The 20,377-nt window shown below is 34.7% G+C and overlaps 2 protein-coding genes across 2 annotated transcripts in view; one reads left to right on the forward strand and one right to left on the reverse strand.

Annotated features, from left to right (window-relative positions):
• The first annotated feature begins 2,979 nt into the window (after positions 1-2,979).
• On the forward strand, positions 2,980-5,790 carry nkx6.2 (NK6 homeobox 2). Its single transcript, XM_051126402.1, has 3 exons — positions 2,980-4,184; positions 4,316-4,488; positions 4,998-5,790. Exons 1-3 carry the CDS (start codon positions 3,683-3,685, stop codon positions 5,244-5,246), a joined length of 924 nt encoding a protein of 307 aa, XP_050982359.1. The 5' UTR covers positions 2,980-3,682; the 3' UTR covers positions 5,247-5,790.
• Positions 5,791-8,294: 2,504 nt separating this feature from the next.
• Positions 8,295-20,377, reverse strand: part of LOC127175366 (inositol polyphosphate-5-phosphatase A) — a 168,819-nt gene continuing 156,736 nt past the window's right edge. The window contains exons 13-16 of the mRNA XM_051126400.1: positions 15,299-15,410; positions 11,389-11,457; positions 9,166-9,250; positions 8,295-9,049 (exon numbers count right to left, since the gene is read on the reverse strand). Of these exons, the coding sequence (XP_050982357.1) occupies positions 9,170-9,250; positions 11,389-11,457; positions 15,299-15,410 (262 nt within the window). The 3' untranslated portion in view covers positions 8,295-9,049; positions 9,166-9,169. The remainder of the gene's footprint in view (positions 9,050-9,165; positions 9,251-11,388; positions 11,458-15,298; positions 15,411-20,377) is intronic.

Here is a 20,377-nt window from a genome sequence, read left to right on the forward strand (position 1 = left end):
ACTGATAACATGTTCAGCTTGAATGCAATGCAATGCTCTTTGGATAAAAGCACCTGCATGATGCATGAATGTAAATAAGGGTTTAGCTGACTTTACAAGCATCAGATTTGTCTTATTCAGCATTAGGAAGATTTCTTTCAGAACATGCTAGGAACAGGCTGGACTATTGCAGTGCTCTCTTGGTAGGTTTTCCAGCCAGTTCTATCAAACCTTCACAACTAATCCAGAATGTGGCAGCAGGATTAGTCTTTAAAGAGCCGAAAGGGCACATATCACACCTCTGTTCATCAGTTTGCACTGGCTACCAATAACTGCTCACATAAAATTCAAGGCGTTGATGTTTGCCTACAAAACAATCAGTGGCTCTGCACCACTTTACCTTTACTTCAGATTTATGTGCAATCAAGAAACTTGTGTTCTGCAGGTGAACGGTACATTATAGTGGCATCCCAAAGAGATAAAATATCACTTTAATGGACTTTTACCTTTACTGGTGGAATCACCTGCCCGACTCAATCCAAGCAGCTGAGTCTTTAGCCATCTTCAAGAAACCTTAATTTTTTTTTTTTTTACTTTGCAAAGTATGTTGCTTGCTGATTTTTATTCAATAAAGATTTATGTGACATACATAAATGTATTTTTTTTTTTTTTTTGGAATTAAATATATGTTTAAAATATATATTTATATTCTTTTAACAAATATATATTTTTAAAACATATTTTCAAAAACATGACCAAAATAATATAAGAGCAAAAAAAAAAACATATTCACATAAATAAAATTTGAAACATATTTCAGCAAATATATATATTTGGCCATTTTTTGTATAATTTTAAATGTATTTGATTTTTTTTTAATTAATTAATTATTATTATTATTATTATTATTATGATTTACACAGAAATTGCAGCAAATAAAATTGAGACATTAAAATTTAAGAAATGCAACACATTTTAAAGGGAAAATTGCGTTTTTTAAGAAGATTTCACGTCACTACCTGAGTGTTCCTCACACAAAAATTAGTAAAAACTGTCAATAACATTATGTTAAAGTGTTTAGATTTTTAATCTGTAATCATAATCAATAATTATAACAATGTAATCTGTAGACATCTGTATTTTTAATTTTAAAAATGAGCATAAATAAAACTGCTAGACTCCTGTTCTTCCTAAAAACACATTGAACCTTAATAAAACATCAGTAACTCAACTCATTGTGCTCATAAAACATCAGCTAATTCATAAACTTTATCTGCTTACGCTACTTTCGGGACAAAATGAAAAAAAAAAAAAATATTGAGGACTATAAAGATATAGAGACTATAGAAAAGTCTGACAAGCTGTTGGATAAAAGAAACATGGACATGGAATCTGTGCTTTATAGTGTGACACGACTTGGCCAAGTGTATCTTGTGTTATAGAGGTGCAGTTGACCGGTAGATGTCGCTGTTTTCCTGTAAATGAATGCAGAGTCTCGCACTAAATCAACCAGGTTATGGAGTTTCTTTTTTAATCAGTTAACATGTTTGTTGATTTTGAAAACGGGGCTATACAACTACTATAAAATACTCTGCCAAAAAACTCAAAAACAATTACCTAATGTCCAAAAACGACATGCAAACACCCCGATTGTTGCGTTATCTTCGGTTCATATTTCAATGTACAGCACATACGGGACGACAAAAAGTCAAGTGTAGCAAATACTACGGTACCAGAAACTATTGTTATTATTATCATCATCATTATTATTATAATTAACGTATTGTGTCAAAACGTTTTTAATAAAATGTATCCTTAGGATTTAAATGAGAGTTTATTGTTTATTTTTCAACTTCATTTGCTTTTATTACAGTTTATGCAGTAAAAATATTTGTTTACATAGTGTGCTTATATCAGGTCATTTTACAGGCATCCTAAAGCAAAGAATTACTCTTCACAAACCCAGGAAATACAGTAATGAGTGTGCAAAAACGTCACATGATTTGAATCAACATGAATTACAATCAAGCCTTTGACCGGAAATTATAAGGAACCTAACATATAAAGGGAAACGGAAATAATAATAATTCATAATAATAAATCATTGCATTTGTTGAGAATGTAAATAGTTTTTTCGCCTTTTCCCTGACAGACTGCAGCGATTTCAATGCGCATGAACAGTGAATGATGAAGAGCAGCAGTTTTACTGTCATGAGTCTGATTGAGATTTATATTACAGTCCAGATGACTTACAGCGACATTACAATAATAAGATTCAGGTGAAATTAAAGATGAAGTCAGTCAAGTAAAATTACAGAACGGAAAAGAAGATGACCCGTTTCTGAGGATTACATGAGGTTTGGGGACTATAATAAAATAGCATATCAATAAATTCGTTTCCTACAAGTAAAAATAGTATATATTAACCACAAAACCTTTGTTTGTTTGTTAACGTGGGAGGCCTATAAATAAATAAATAATGGAAAAGTGTAAAGTCATCGTCATATTTCAAACGGCGCATTTCTCCTTTCTCGTCGTTTTGATGAAGGTCTAAATAATGTTGAACCCTTTTAAATTCAGCAGGTCATATTTCACTCGTCCATTCTCATGATCCATAAAACATGAACGCTGCACTTAAACAGATGATCTCTGTCTCTCATTCAATACACGAAACAAGCAGAGACGAGGAAAAACACAGAACCACAAACATTAAAGATGTCCTATATATTACACGTAGCCTAAATAGAGTTCACGAGAATATTAACAAAGCTCATTTACAGTCAGCTCCACTAAATAATTGCATATAGCTTAGACAAATGATGTTTTCAGACCAGGAGAAACGTCTCGTTAACAGTGGGTTAGATATGATCAGCATCAGAGTTTAACAGCCTGACGACTGAATCAAATAAGCCTGATTTAAATCGCTTATAGTCGCGTTTAATTGAGTAAAACATTGCGTTATCTTTTCTCCCAAACCATTTTATGATGTCAGTTATTTCGATGATTAGGCTATTTTTAGCAACAACCCGATATATAAGTTCTATATCTAGTTGACCGTTTTTATTTTTATGCGCTAAAACTACGATATGTTTAATTATAATAAAGTCTAATAACGTAGAGAATCAAACAGACTGCGCGTATAAATAATTACGGTATCACATAAGTGTAAAAAAAACTAATTTACAAGCTTCTACGTGCATAATAATTTAAATAGTGCATTTTAACTATAAAAGTTTTGCGCTTAAATATTCGTTCTGAACGAAACGGAATTTACGCGACTTCTAAATAAACAAGTTGCACGGAGGTTAATGTACTTACTCCGCCAGCGTCATAAAGTAAACGCGTCTATTGTGTCAAATGTCGAAACAATGATTTCTACAGTGCGACGCGTCATTAATGGCGCTACAATACGAGCTTGATGGAGTGCGGCTTACGCGTATGCAAATGCGCCGCGTCGCGTCCTCCAATCAGATCGTCGCGTCACGTAGCGTCTTCCAATGGGAGATACGCGCTCGCAGGTGGCGGTGCGGTTATCTGCTCGTCGTCGCCGCTGGAGTCCATTGACCGGGGAACGGCGCCTCAGATGCGGGCGATCGCAGCACTCAAAGCGGGCGTGAGATCTGCCGACGGCCGGCATCGGGATTCTGCTTTGGAAACACTTTCGCATGGGAAACGTTCGCAAACCGGTTGAAACTTCCAGTGGATGAGTTGTCAAGTTGTGGGCGCTCAACTTTCTCGTAGGCTTCGAACTTTCTTGCTTCGCGGTTCATCCTGTGGTTCAGGCGCACCAATGTTAGCTGTCGGGCAGATGGATAGTAACCGGCAGAGTGCTTTCGTTCTGGGCAGCACTCCACTGGCTGCGCTGCACAACATGACCGAGATGAAGACTTCTTTATTCCCGTACGCCCTGCAGAACCCCGCGGGCTTCAAGGCTCCGTCTCTCGCCAACCTGAACTCTCAAATCCCGCTGGGAACGCCGCATGGAATAAGTGATATCTTGGGGAGACCGATCACCACCGCGGGACAGCTGCTCTCGGGCTTTCCCAGGATCAACGGCTTGGCCACTTCAGCCGGGATGTACTTCAACCCGGCGGCCGTGTCTCGGTACCCCAAACCGCTGACGGAGTTGCCCGGGCGGGCGCCCATATTCTGGCCGGGGATGATGCAGGGCTCGCCCTGGAGAGACCCGCGGGTTCCCTGTCCGGGTGAGTTTTCTATACTGGCTTATGTTGGTTTTCACGCTCAGATCGTTGGAATATTAGTGTTTGACAACTAAATTCACTCAGTGTCTCGCTTTCAGGTTTATTTGACTGACCGTGTCTTGTTTTGTCTCCAGCCCAGGCGAATATGATGCTGGACAAGGATGGAAAGAAGAAACACTCCAGACCAACTTTTTCCGGACAGCAGATTTTCGCTCTGGAGAAAACCTTCGAACAGACCAAATATCTGGCCGGTCCAGAGAGAGCTCGACTCGCGTATTCTCTGGGAATGACCGAAAGTCAAGTCAAGGTAAATAGAGGCGTTTTTGTTATTTCTTTTTATGCAACTTCAGACTTTTCAGTGCAAACTGCACGAGACTACGTTGTTTTATCTGCGAAAGTCACTGTCAGTTGTATGCTATGAATTTGCACACAAGCAAATCTGTTGGTGCATTCATTTGTAATGTTGAAATGAAAACTATTGGGATGATTCATATTTGTTAATCATTTTGCTTTCAACATTGCACAGCGCTAGGCCTTATATTTACACACTGTCTGGTCAATATGAAATTATTTTGATCAATTACTTGATTGCTCACAGTCTATGCTGGGTTGTTTCAACCCAACTTTGGGTTCAAATTTAATTGAAAACTTTAACCCAAGCTGGGTTGAAACAACTCTGCATGCATTTTTTGCTTGGTTTAGTTGATTTCAGTTTATTTAGTTGAACTCGCATGCATCCCAACTATTGCATTTTTTAAAAATCGTGATCGCGCAAATGGACGGTGCGTTTAAGCGTCTTTTCTTTCTCTTTCTCAGGTTTGGTTTCAAAACAGAAGAACCAAATGGCGGAAGCGGCACGCGGCTGAAATGGCCACGGCGAAGAAGAAACACGACTCGGAGACGGAGAAGATGAAGGAGAGCTCGGACAACGAGGAGGATGATGAGTATAACAAACCTCTGGACCCGAACTCCGACGATGAGAAAATCACGAGACTGTTAAAAAAGCACAAGACGAGTAACCTGTCCCTCATCAGCCCGTGCAGCAACAGCTCGGACACTTTGTGATGATACTGAGCAAAAGACTCTTCATTCTTATCATCATCATCATCATGATCTGCTTCAGATTCTTCTGGAGAACCGAGGCAGAATTAAGCAGGGTATAAACACTGTTCACGCTGCTTTTGCTTTGCTTTGAATGCGGTTGTACAGTTAGAAGTGGACGTGAGATGTATATATATTTTTTTACTGAGTAAATTATCATGAAGCATCACGAAGACGTGCCAACTTCCCCCTCATCATCACCATCATCGTTAAGATCACTTTTGTCTTCGATCGCTGAAGAATAACGACGCATTTTCCGCCTAAAAGTTTCACTTTTTTTTTTTGGAAACAGGTACACAAAGTGTATAAAGAAGTGCCAGTGCTGTAAATGATGTGAATAGAATTTGTTTTAATAATGTCCTTTTGGCCGCTGGAGTTTATGTTTTACCTCACAACAGGAAAAAATACACAAAGATGGACATAAATATTGACGAAGAAGAGAATATTATTGCTTCCGTGAGGACGGAAGAAAAAAAACTTTGTATTATCAATAAATTATTTAACAAGCCAGTGTTTTAAAAATGTCCTGGTTCTTTTTAATTTCATACATTTGCTGTTATTGTTTTGTAGCGCGTATATTTTAAGATGTGCAGTTATTTAGTCGCGAGAAAATATTCCTATTAGATATCCGTGCATTATTACTAACGATTGTTTAAGATTCATTTAAAGACGTGCATGCGTTTATAAAGGGAAAACCAATTTCCTGCAAAAGCTTTAACAAATTTCGAAGAGAAATATTTAGTCTAGTCTGTTTTTAAAGACACTGAGGTTTTATTTTTAAGAGCCCGAAATGCTTCACTCGGACTGATGAGGAGGATCGGTAACAGACATTTATAGATGAGCTCATATTTGTGACCCTGGACCACAAAATCCTAAGTAGCATGGAAATAAAAATACATTGCATGGGTCAAAATGATTGATTGTTCTTTTATGCCCCAAATCATTAGGATATTAAGTAAAGATGATGTTCCATGAATATATTGTGTAGCTTTCCTACCGTAAATATATCAAAAGTTAATTTGTGATTAATATGCATTGCTAATAACTTCATTTGGACAAATTTAAAGGTGATTTTCTCAATATTTGGATTTTTTTTGCACCCTCAGATTCCAGATTTTCAAACAGTTGTATCTCGACCAAATATTGTCCTATTCTAACAAACCATACATCAATGGAAAGCTTATTTATTCAGACGATAAACTGACCCTTATGACTGGTTTTGTGGACCAGGGTCACAGATTTCAAAGTAATAAGAGAAATATCTAGCCTTTTTTTTATATATAGACATTGAGGTTTTATTGTAGGAGCCCGAATTGCTTCACTCGGAGTGATGAAGATAATCAGTAATAGCTCTTCAAACAGGCATTTATAGATTAGTTTTTTAAAACTGCATGCGACTTTCGCGATGACTATTACAATTAACATTGTAAACATTGATTTTTTGGTTTTTGCTGATATGCAATTTAGTTTAAATAGCTGTAAGTCATTCCAGTAGATTATATAGTTTCGATAATAATCGTAAGGAAAATCGCGCGTTGTGTTGCTATGGTAACAGCGAGCGACTAATTAACTTTGATGGTTGCAGATTGTCAAAACGCATATATAAATATACTTACATGCAAAAGAAAGACATATTCCTGATTTTTTAAACCGTCAATTATGTGCATTTCTCATGTGATTTCCTTTTGAATTTCCTTATTTGCAATAACAAATGTGACGCTGGACCACAAAACCAGTCATAGGTTTCAATTTTTTGAAATTGAGATTTCAACATCATCTGAAAAAGCTGAATAAATAAGCTTTCCACTGATGCACAGGACAACATTTGGCTGAGATACAACTATTTGAAAATCTGGAATCTGAGGGTGCAAAAAAATTAAGAAAATTGCCTCCAAAGTTGTTCAAATTAAGTTCTTAGCAATGTATATTACTAATCAAAAATTAAATGGTATGAAATTTACTAAATATCTTAATGGAACATAATCTTTACTTAATATCCTAACGATTTTTGGCATAAAAGAAAAATGGATATTTTGCTACAAATATACCCGTGCTACTTAAGACTGGTTTTGTGGTCCAGGGTCACAAATGATCATGATAATGTTTTTTTTTCTCCTTCCAGGGACCACCAATGATGTCAAATGCATGTAAATCTCATGGTGTTTCTGATGTGCTTGACTAATGACAAAGAGGCACTGATTCATTCATTCATTCATTGAGTTCTAATGGTTTTATTGCTTTTGGAGGTCTTGCCATCCACGAGGTCTAATCGCTATCTGCTTAAAGAAAAGAGTGAATCCTATCACCTGACCTGCTGGGAAAAATACAGTTAACAAGCAGTTTTTCTAACCAAATCACTGTCAAAGCGACACAAAATCATTCCCACCGATAGTGAAGGATCGACCTAACGGATGCTTGACTCTGTAGTGTCGTGAATCCGATCAGTATTAGCAAACGCCACTGATGCTGAGAACATACACAAGAAATCAAAGCCAAATCGGCACACTTTACTTTACAGTGTTCGCCGTGCCATTTGCATTAGTACTGGAATTCATGCACTTCACGTGTGGTTGTGTTGGTAAAATGGACATTGTAAAGTAAAGTGTAAAGACATTTCTCCTGGTCCTTAATTTGAGTGTTTTTACACAATGCAGTCGTAGCTCAGACTTTTGACTTTTGAGTTCAATACTTGGCACCGCAACAATAATATTATAACAAGAAATCATACAAAAAAAAAAAAAAAAACCCAAGGAAAAAAGGATACAGCTATTTAAGATACCCAGGCCTATTTAAAATATCACATTCAACCATAACATTATTACACAGAAATAAGTTAGAATAAGAACAGTACTTTAAGAACCGAGCAAGACTGCTATTCAAACTATCTTATATACTTGCATGGTTTATGGCACTGCTTAAAGATAAAAAAAAATTGAATTGGCTAAATATATATATAAATCATAAAGGCTGAAATGGCATTTTCGGCTTATGATGATGATGTGGATTTAGTCGTTTCTTTATAACTATTCAAACTTTACACCCAAAGCAGCCGTTCGTATCAATATGTCAGCATATCATAGTTTTGGTACGAATTATAAATTATCTCTTTAAAAAGTACAGTATATAAAACGAGACTCGGCGGTCGTATGCGGCACGGCACAACAAAACGAGAAAAAAACAGAGATAAGGAAGAAAATCATACAAATGCTTGAACAGAATATACCTATCTATTCTAACAGAGAGAAAGTCTAGAAATCTCCAAACAGCACTAGAAATCAGCACACCTCTATGTCATCATGTACAAATAAACCTAACCGTAGAGAAATACAACAAGAGTTTTTGCATTGCACTTTTTAAAACATCTTACATACTGTATGGAAGTAGCTCGCAATATTACGTCTTAAAATCTCGCGTTTTAAAATCTGTAGAGTGTTTCTGATCTTCTATTAGAGTTTGGGAAACGAGGCTGAGAGACGTCAGAAGAACATCTGATTTAGTGGAAATGCAGCGTGTGTGTGTGTGTGTGTGTGTGTGTGTCCATGATCTCGACTCTTGAAGCATTCATGAACTCAGTGTGTCGTTTCTATGGACGTGATTGCATGCACTGGACAAATGCGACTGGTCAGTCCTGCTGAAAAGTCTTTACAGGGTCCTCTGTTTGCGTGTGTGTGTGTGTGTGTGTGAGGGTGTGTGTCCATCCACCCGTGTCGGAGCTTCTCACAGGGACGCTTTTCATGAAATCTTCTCCACCCTTTGGCACCATTTTCCTGTTCGACAAACACACACACACACACACACACAAATAGATCATGAGATTTAGACACGCCTATCGTAAAGTCTTATGGATTATAAGAATAAAATAATAGTAAAAGAAAATATTTACCACATCACTGCACGACACAACACTTGTGCTTATTTGCATTAGGTTTACCTGCCCCTGTGGTTAACCGAAAGTACAAGTAGACGGGCTGCAGAAAACACAACAAACACACAAATTCAGACTGACACTTCATCACCATCAAACTCAAACTCGTTCCTTAGTTTGTACAAGAGAATGAGCTGTTTTCAACATGGATAGTTTATTCACACACACACACACACTTCTGTCTGAACTGTTCTTCCATGGGTGCAAAATTCACTGACATTTCTAGAACATCTGAATGTGATTTTGGCAAGTGTGTGTCTGTCTGGTTCATTCACACACACACACACACACACACACACACACACACTTATGCTATAAGCATCGAATTGTGCTATAAGGATCTTACTTTAAAAACAAAGATCCTAAACCCCAAAATAAAAACAAATAAATAAACAAAATACAATAAACAAAACAAAATCACTTTATCCTGAAATATTTCTTTTTAGTCTTTATAATTTAGCTTTAACCACTTCATGTAAAAACTAAAAAAAAAAATAATAATAAAAAAAAAAAAATAAAATAAATAAATAAATACATAAAAAACTCATAAAAAAAGACTAAAGACAAACAAACAAAAAAAACATACAAAATAAAAAAAACACATTTTAAAAACGTTTAACCATATCATATTTGACCCTGGACCTCATATAAAACTTTAATGCCTATAAAAAGACACTCAATATTTCTCTAATTGCTTTGAAATTTGTATTTGAAATTTTCATTCACACACACACACACACACACACACTTATGCTATAAGCATCGAATTCTAAAAACGAAGATTTAAAAGCCTAGATCTAAAAATAAAAATAAAATAAATAAGTAAATAAATGAAAAAAGTACAATAAATAAAATCATCTGCTCCTGAAATATTCATTTTTAGTCTTAATAATTTGGATTTAACCACTTGATGTAAAAACTAAAAATAAATAAATTAATTAAAAAAATAAAAAATAAATACAATTAAAATAAATAAATAAATAAATAAATAACAAATTAAAAAACAAATTAAAAAAATACATTTTAAAAAGGTATTTTTAGGACACTCAGGTCTATTTAGAATATCATATGTGTTCCTGGACCTTATATAAAACCTCAGTGTCTATAAAAAGAGACTAAATATTTCTTTTATTACTTTGAAATTTGTGACCCTGGACCACAAAACCAGTCATAAGGGTCAATTTTTCAAAATTGAGATTTATATATCTTCTGAAAGTTAAATAAATGTTTTCACAGATGTATGGTTAGGACAGGACAATTTTTGGAAATCTGGAATCTGAGGGTGCAAAAAAATCAAAATATTGAGAAAATCGTTTTTAAAGTTTAACCATTATAAAGTTCTTAGCAATGCATATTACTAATCAAAAATTAAGTTTTGATATATTTACGGTAGGAAATTTACATATTCATTGAACATGATAGCATAAAGAAAAATCTGCAATTTTGACCCATACAGTGTATTTTTGGCTATTGCTACAAATATACCCGTGCTACTAGGTCCAGGTTCACATATATTTTAAGAACAGTACTGTAACAATAAAAGGCCGCTATTGAAACTCTCAAATCAATTGTTTTGTAGATGATTTTAATATATTTTTTGGATGTATATAAAGCAATTCAGCTCATAGTTTGAAAATCTCTCATTCACACCGATAGAATGTTCAGCAGAGGTGTAATTTGCATACTGAATCCTGATTGGTGTTCTTTGTTGAATGTATTTGCATACTGATCTGTGATTGGTCTGGAGTGTGTTATATGTCCTGCAGCATCAAAGGAGCAGCAGAAGTGCTGTGTTCATTCTTTTGTACAGACCAGACTAAAACCTCAACTCATTCATTCATTCATTCAGAAAGTAATATCTAGCTGGATTTATTTTTATTATTTTTTAAAGAAAGTAGCTATTGAGAATGAATTTTCCTGAATGTTTGCTGTGACTGATTCAGATCTAAACAAGCTATTTTAGCTATTTTACATTTTTTCAGAACAGCTGAAGTATTTAAAGAACAATTTGAAGACGACCACAGATCAACACACACAAAAGAAAACACTAAAAATCTACTTTAGATTTTTTTTTTAAGGTTCAATCAGATTTAACTTGCTTCCAAAGACTATTTTCTCACCCAAGTATATCTAAATTGACACACAGAAACTAGTTAGAGAGGTTGGTTAGGTTAGTTGTACCTTGTGGTCCCCCATACACACGTTGGGTCCGATGTTGTCATACGTTATTGATTTCTCCTCATTCTCTGGCTGCAAAACACAAACGCGCACAAAATGTGATTACAGACACAAAGCAGATGCATGCATGTAGCTCAAATACTAAGAAGAGCTTTTATAGGGTTACATTTAAGTGCCAATAAATCAAAATTCAGGAGCTTTTTCATATCTGAAATGCAGCGAAAGCATTAATCATATTTATCTAAATTGAAAATAATGCTCTGAATCGAGCGAGACAGAAATGATGCAGTGCTCTTTACAAACACACACACACACACACACACACACACACACACACACACCATGTTTTCTGAGCTCAACTAAACGCTCACAAACTCACACGAATGTGGAAGGCAAACTCAAGGAAACCAAATTTATAGATAATACAGATGGGAGCAAAGCTTGGCTGTTGCCTCATAAATATTAGACCAAAGTCTAACGTTTTAAAATCTTGCACAAATATACAGTGTAAATATAACGAAATATGTCAGTGTTCTCAGCTCATGACTCACTTCTCAAATCTTTTTCCTTAAAAAAAAAAAAAAAAAAAAAAAAAAAAAAAAAAAAAAAATGTTACAGATTCTTAAGAGTATGAGAAATTCTTTGGCGATTCTGTTGATGAAGTTTAGGCTGCTTTTCTCTGCTTGTCAATGTTTTTCATTTAATTTGATTTATTTATTTACTTTTTTTTTCTTTATTTATTTCTTTATCACTACTTTTATTTTAAAATTGTATTTATTTAAAATTGTATTTATTTTATTTGTTTATTTTTTTATTTATTTACTGATTGTTGGTGTATTACTACTTTTACTTTTTAAATATATTTAATTACAAAAGCATTTATGTATTTATATTTATTTCTCTTGTTTTAGCCTTGTTTGTTGATCTATCTATCCATCCATCTATCTATCTATCACTGCTTTTACTTTTTAAAAAAATATATTTATTTAAAATTGTATTTATTATTATTTTTTTATATGTATTTATTTATTTTTGGTTTAAATAATTCATCTATTACTACTTTTATGTTTTAAAATTATATTTATTTAAAATTGTATTTATTTAATTTTTTTCTTTCTCTTGTTTTAGCCTTGTTTGTTGTAAAGCTTTATGCAGATGCTCTTCAATGTTCTCCTAAAGATGTTTTTACAATTTCATATCTGTTTCTTTAATAATGTATCTAATTAAAGGAATATGAGGAATTATTTAGTTACATTTAGATATTTAAATGATTTATTCTGCTTTTCTCTGCTTGTCAAAAATTTATTTAAAAATGTATTTTATTTTCATTTTTAGTCTATTTATCCATCATACTTTTATTTTTCTCAAAAGGTAAAAATGGTTAATTTAATTGGTATTTTTAGTTTCATTATTTATTACTACCTTCCTTTTTTTATTATAATCAGCTGAAATATGATTGATTTTATTTTATTTATTTATTTCTACCTCTCTCTTGTTTTAAGCCTTGTTTGTTACTTGCAGTGTTTTATGTCGACGCAGTTGAGTGAAGATGTTTGTGTAATTTCACATGAAGAACGGAGGGAAGCCGGTACGTGGACGAGCGCACAGACGCGCGCGGGTCATTCGTGGCGTCCTGCGCCTCCCAAAGCGTCCATACATTCATCAAACCCAGGCTTGATAATTTACAAAGGCAGCATAAAATTGTGGATTTTCGGCCTGCGTAATCTTTAGACAGATAAACAAATTACGGCAGGGGCCGGGGCCGTTCCTCCGCCCGCGCTTGACTGGCTCTTCATTACGGCGCACACGCCGCCGCGGACCTTTGGCGTGTTAGGGCTCGGCAAGCAGAAAATAACATGACGTGGAGCTAACAGAGCGCGGCATGATAGATGAGGCTGTTTACGGGCCCGTGTCTAAACAATCTGCACCGCCGCGCCGCGCCGCCGGACGGACCGCCGCCGCTCGACGCTCACCGCGTTTGTCTCAGCTACTTGACGACTATTAAGAAAACAAACACGGCGCTGCAGTAAGTGAGCGGATCTGAGAGGTCAGCGGCTCTTCATTAACCGTTGACCTGAGGAACCTCACGTCGTTACTGCTGACGAACATCACTACTACTACCACTAGTGCTCAAACACTAACTAGAAATAGAAGTAAAGCAGTGGTCGTCTGATCTAAACACAGGGCAATTTAAGAGCATGCAAAGAAAACAAGGAATAAACTGAAGGGAACACAGTGGTTTCTCAGTGTTCATGCATTTGCAATGTTTTTAAGTTTGAAAACGCCACTTCCAATCGATATGCTTGACTTCATAATTCATTCAACAAACAAAATAGGGTTGAAAATCTGCAAAAACTGCAAAAAGTGGTGCTTTTCATCAAGATTATTGCTGTTTTCCAATGCACACGTCTTAACTTAACATGCATTTACTGAAAATATAAAATAACAGAACATAACAAGTGAGTTTATAATGATGACTGTCATATTGCACATTAAAACTACATTTTTTGTATTCTGCATTCTGAAAATGATTTTCTTTTAGATTATGTCATTGTGATAATGATTTGTGATGTTATTTTCATGACGATTAAACACACTTTCCCTAAATTATATTTACTGTACTCAGGACTAAAAACAAGAACAAATATCTGTCAGTGAAAAAAATCTACTTAATTCAAGGAAAAGCAAGTTTTCATTCCCCATTGACAGATAATCATAAACTCATTTCAGTTTGATCAGTTTCTCAGAAAACAAGACTTTGTATCTTAGTTTTTGCATCTTGATTTAAGGTTGTTTATATATTTTTGTACTGGAAAACAAAACAAAAATACTAAGACATTAATTCTTTTGCAGTGTGTGCAACGTTTAATCACATTATTTTATACATTTTTAAGATGTTCTGCCTTGATTTAAGAGCTTTTTAAGGCTTTTATTTGTGGAAGGACTTGCAGAAACACTAAATAAAGAAAGAAATCAACTTATTGCACTGATGATTCCTCTCTTTTTGTTCAAGTTTTTGTTGAAAATCAAGGAAAGACACTGCATGTTGTCGCACAGCAAAAAACACCTCAAAATGAAAAGCTGAAGAAAAGGACAATAACATCAGAAAGAATTTTTCTATATTTCAGGACACCTGATTTCTGGATTTAGTTGGTTTTATCATGAAGAAAAGCAGCAGAGATCAGATGTAATACTGAGAGTTAACGTTTATGAACGAGCTAGATGTTCAGATTAAAGTGAAATGCATTGCATTTTTTATTTTATAGTGTTTCCTAATGTTTACTTAAATTGCAGTACGATTTTGACATCATAAACTGTCATAATTTAGAAATAAAAGATCATTTTACAGCCTGATTTAAAAACTCCATTTGAGGGTCGTGTCTCCTTTAAGACATGTAAACGCCCACGGCTGTGATTGGCTAATATAGCTGCATATGAAATAAGCGTGATTATGTGGAACTGTCTGATGTTAATTATAGCTGCTGGATTACAGTATTATATTTCACTGCAATCCGTCAGATGTTCCTTTTAAAGCGTGTTTTTGCAGTCAGACTTATTTCTACAGCACTTTATACAATACAGACTATTTCAAGCAGCTTTACAGAAGTAAACAAGAAAATAACAGTGTTAATGTTGTAAAGTTCATGAATTATGAAACAAACTCAGTTTGAGCTATAAAGCAGCTCTACGGAGGACAATAGAGTCATTATTCAGATCATTTCAGTTCGATAACCGTGTTGATGTTGCAAAATGCATCAATTGCGTAACCAAAACAGCTCAATTCAGGTCAAGGTTTGTTATCGTGAAGAGATTTGATTTCTCAATCAGATTAACACTATTCACACTCACAGTCTGACAATGAGAGAAACAACAATGACTCAGAAATGAAGTGTTTGAACTGTGATCATCTCACCTTTACGAGCAGGTCTTTGGCCGAGGCGGACATGAGGATTCGGTCACACCAGGCGGGACATCGAGTGTTCATGTACTGCTTTCCCTGACTGGAGTCTTCACTGTACGGATAACTGCAGAAACACACATGATATTCACTCAGATTGCCCAGTTAGTCAATTAGTGCATTTTAACTAATTTTATAGCCTGCATTTTCATTTGCAGACCAGCAAACGCAGGACCAATCAGCAGCCGATCTGATTTCTATTTCCGAGTGCCGCTTCACAGATTTCAGATCACACGCGTCTGACGGCTCTGAGGGAGCAGATGGTACACGATACAGACACAATGGACATCAGATCGAGGCGTCCTGATAACAGCCTTATGATGTTAATGATGGACTTCCTACATGAGACGGCATGAGATCATAATCAGATTGTGAATGGAGCGTGTGTGTTTATGGAGTCTGTTGTGTCCTATCATAATAATAATAATAAAAAAAAAACAGCAGCAGAAATCACTGTTTATCTGTTCATCTCACAAAAACAGCTCAGGTTCATGTTGCACATCACAATCAAAATGCACTCTGAAAATTAAGCCTATAATAAAAAAAAAAATTTCATGAATATCTGGTCCAGATTTTGTCATTGTGATTGTCATTTATGACATTATTTTCATGGCAAAAATTATTAAAACATATTATCATTATTATAATTATTAAATTAAAACCCTATTTAATTATTAAAAAACTTAAACTATTTTTGGTTTAGTGCAATTCAATGCAATGCAATGCAAAAAAAAAAAAAACATTTTTATTATTTAATGAATATCTGGTCCAGACACATTTATTATTATTATTATTATTATTATTATTGTTACTGTTATTGTTGTTATTATTATTTAATCTGCACAAAATAAATACAACAAAAACAACTGTGATGTATACTTGTATTTTAAATAATATAATTTAAATATTATGGAATGTACTTTAAATTATATAATTTAAATTATACACTCAATATATTATTTTCCTCATGTTTTAAGATGGTTTTACAAAAACTACTATTACGTATGCTTTCAAAAGTGCTTTAAAATGTAATTTAAATAAGATAAGTTAAATCAACATTATTTAAATAATATATTATCTTCACATTGAGATGTCAAAAATTAATGTATAAGTTCAACTGTTTTAAAATGTACTTTAAACAATATAATTTAAATATATATTTTCAAACAAGGCATTATTTTGTTTACACTGAGATGTTTTTGCAAAAAGAGCTATTATGCAAAATTACTGCTATAACTTTAAAAATATTTTAAATATCATTTAAATATGTATTTAATATGTATTTATAGATTTTCTTTACATTGAGATGCTTTTTCAAAAATTAATGTATGTGTTCAACTGTTTTAAAATGTACTATAAATAATATAATTATAATACATATATATATATTATTTTCTCCACAATGATGTTTTTAAAACTACTATGTACATTTCAAAGTTTTGAAATGTACTTTAATATAATTTAAATATATTACTTCAATAATATATTCTTTTTTCACATTGAGATATTTACTTTACAGAAAATAACATAATAATAAATTAAAATATAAATTCAATACAAGAACAACCTTGATGTATATTTTCAAATGTGTTTTAAAATGTAAATAATAAATAAATACATTTAAATAACATATAATTTAAAAACACATATTTTCTTCACATTATGAGATGTTTTTGCATTACAGTAGAATATTTATGGGTGGAAAAAGTGTTTAATTGTCAAGAAAATATGCCGTTTTGCTGCTCAAGAAACATTTCTAATTATTATGAGTGTTGAAAGCTGTTGTGCTGCACAAAAGTTTTGGGAAAATCAATGCAAAAGCATTAAAACCTCATTTTGTTCAATGCAAAATGTGATTTAGTTTTAAACAAACGCATTATTTTATATTCTTGAATCAGTGCATGCTTTACTGTCCTACCGCCTCCATCACAGCGCATTCCATGAACACACACAGCGCTAAGTGCACGGCTGCTAGGACACACACAGACACTCGCTCTGGTCAATTGGCCGTGAAAGCGGCTCATCACGCGGTCGGCGATCGGCTCATTTAGCGGAATCAGCTAATCAAACACGGCGCCGCTCCACAACACCATCAGCATCGGCCGCTTCTGCCCAACTGACCGTCGCCACGACGACCGGGTCAAGGGTCCAACAGGGGTGGTTAGCGGGGGTTAAAGAGGGGAGGGGGACTAGTTAGCCCACATCCGGCTAACACACAGGCCCCCGACCGAGTGGCCAAACAAGAGCCGGCGAGGGGCCTTTGCAGAACGCCTGAGCGCAATTAGCATTGATGGCACTTTAAGCATGTGGAAATGAAGGGCAGTTTTGGTATGCTAACGAGAGATGATTCTGAGGATGAAAGACAGGAGGAAGAATGAGTGAGTGAATGATAGCGGAGGATAGAGAGGGAAGAGCCGGATAATAAGGGATAGAGATGCAGAGTGTGGGAATTAAGGGGCGGGAGAAGCTCTTCAAAGCGTGCGGCTTTCTTCAGGGTGGCCCACACAAACCCTACAGGAAGTTTTAGATGCGCTCCTTCAGCTGGATTAAACACATCTGATCTGCTGAAGAACAGAGCCCGTCTTTGAAACCGATCCCTGAGGCCTGACGGCCGAACGACAGCAGGAGGAAGGTGTCTGTATCCAGAGAGCAAACCAACCTTCACGTTCAGATTCACTCTTCACTGCAGAGACAGAGACCAATCTGACTCTAGCATACTATCATTTCAAGTCTCTTCTGCTTATCAAGGCGGCTTTTACTTGAACCAAAATGCAGTAAAATTGTAAAATATTATTAGAGTTTAAAACAGCAGTTTTCTATGTGAATATCTGTTCAAATGTCATTTATTTCTGTGACATCATTCTAATATGCTGATTTGCTGCTCAACAAACATTTCTGATTATTAGCAATGTTGAAAACAGTTGTGCTGCACAATATTTTTGTGGAAATTAATGCAAAAGCATTGAAATCTAATTTTTCTCTTCTAACTATGGAAGCTTATTTCTGCCCTGGAATAAAAAATTAAAAGGAAACTGAATTTTTATCTCAATTTTGTTGTTGCAATTCCGTTTATATCTCATTATTCTCTTTTTCTCTTGCAATTCTTAGAAAAAAAAAATATAAAAGATAAAGTTGGAGATATAACGATATTAAGTCAGAATTGTAAGATATAAAGTTGGATTTGCAAGACATGAAGTTGGAATTGCGAGATAAACTTGGAATTGTAAGACATTGACTACTAATCGCAAGAAAAAAGTTACATTTGGAAATATATAGTCCAAATTATGAGACATAAAGTCGGAATTGCGAGATCAACTTGGAATTATCTGACATAAACTACTAATTGCAGGAAAAAATGTTACATTTGGAGTTACATTTCAATTACATGATAAAAAAAAATCTAAATTGCAAGACAAAAAGTCGGAATTGCAGTATACTGTCTAAACATGGAATTGTTATACAAACTTCTATTTGCAAGAAAAAAGTTACCATTGGAGATTTAAAGTCAGTATTTAAGTGATAAAAATGTCAAATTTGGAGATATTGCAGAATTGCAAAATATAACACTAGAAATGCAACACTAAGTCTGCATTGTGAGGAAAAGAGTCAGAATTGCAAGATATAAAGTTGCAATTCCTATTTTAAACATTTTTCTTCCATGGCAGTAATGGACTTCCATAGGAAACTAATTTTAGTAACTAGAGTGAACTATTTTAGTGATCCTCTTCAGAACTGACTGAAATGTAGTTCAAATCCACATTAGTTTGGACTCATCTTATAGCAGTGCATTCTGGAATTGTGTTATCTGCTGTATTTGGCCAAAACAAGTCATCTTAGATCGGTCTTCACATCAGTGATGTCTTATAATGCTGTGTAGGCAGGAACAGAGAGACTGTCACTGTAACTGCTCATACGAGGAGCTCTGTCTCTCTCTCTCTCTCTCACACACACACACACACACAGACACAGCGCTCTAATGCAACAGCAAACAGCGGCGTGGAGCTGCAGGGCGGTGATTAATGCTGTCGATTAGCGCGTACAAACTTATCTGGCAGAGTAAACGCTGCCGATGGGTGTGTGAACCGGAGACCAGCAGACACTATCACACTCCTGCCAAGACTAATTACACTAATTAATGGGGCTGTGCTGATAAACTCAACAATTGCCCACCTGTGTGTCTAACAGTCAGATTCTCACACCAGCTTAACCATTCAACTAACACCGCTGTTAACAATAACATTACAAACATTTACTCACAATCATACCGTTTCAAACCTGTGTCACTTTCTTTTGTGAAACACCAGATGAACATCCAGCCAGGTTTATTTTAGTATTTACCTGTGTAGTATTTTTTATTTTTTGGGTATTTTTAGTATTTTAGTATACTATTATACTTTTGTTTATTTATTTTTATTTTACATTTTCATTTTAATTGTAGTTGGCTGTAGCAATTTTGTTGTTTTTGCGATTTTTATTAATTAAAAAAAATATATTTAGCTTAAATTTATTTATGTGTTCAGTTTTAGTTTTTGTAATTTACTATTTCAACTTATTAGTTGACAAGACGAGACTTCTTATTTTCACCTAAGACTTTTAGGTCTAAGCTTTTCTAATCTTTTTTTCTAAAAATAAAATATTAGAATATATTAGAATATTTAAAAAAATCATATTTCATTTTATTTGAGCTTATTTTAATGAACAGAAAATGATTTTTTATATTTTTAATTAAAAACAACAACAACAACACCCAGCTAAATGTCTTCTGTTATGCTGCACAGAAGTCAGTCTTGCCAGTTTGAATGACATGATGGCGAGTAAATGACATCATTTTAGGGTGAACTGAACATCTCACATGACCAGTCCTAGCGCCGCTCTGGCCGCGTCCCACATCACGACCGGTTATCTCGTTCTACATAATGACAAATAAGTGACAAGCCAAACACTGTTTCATTGAGACGCCTGCGTTTAATGAGGGCCGTATAAACTCTGAACACAAAGAGACTGAACACACCGATAAGAGATACGCTATTAATG

The sequence above is a fragment of the Labeo rohita genome, chromosome 13 (assembly GCF_022985175.1).
Source record: "Labeo rohita strain BAU-BD-2019 chromosome 13, IGBB_LRoh.1.0, whole genome shotgun sequence".
Classification (NCBI taxonomy): Eukaryota; Metazoa; Chordata; class Actinopteri; order Cypriniformes; family Cyprinidae; genus Labeo; species Labeo rohita.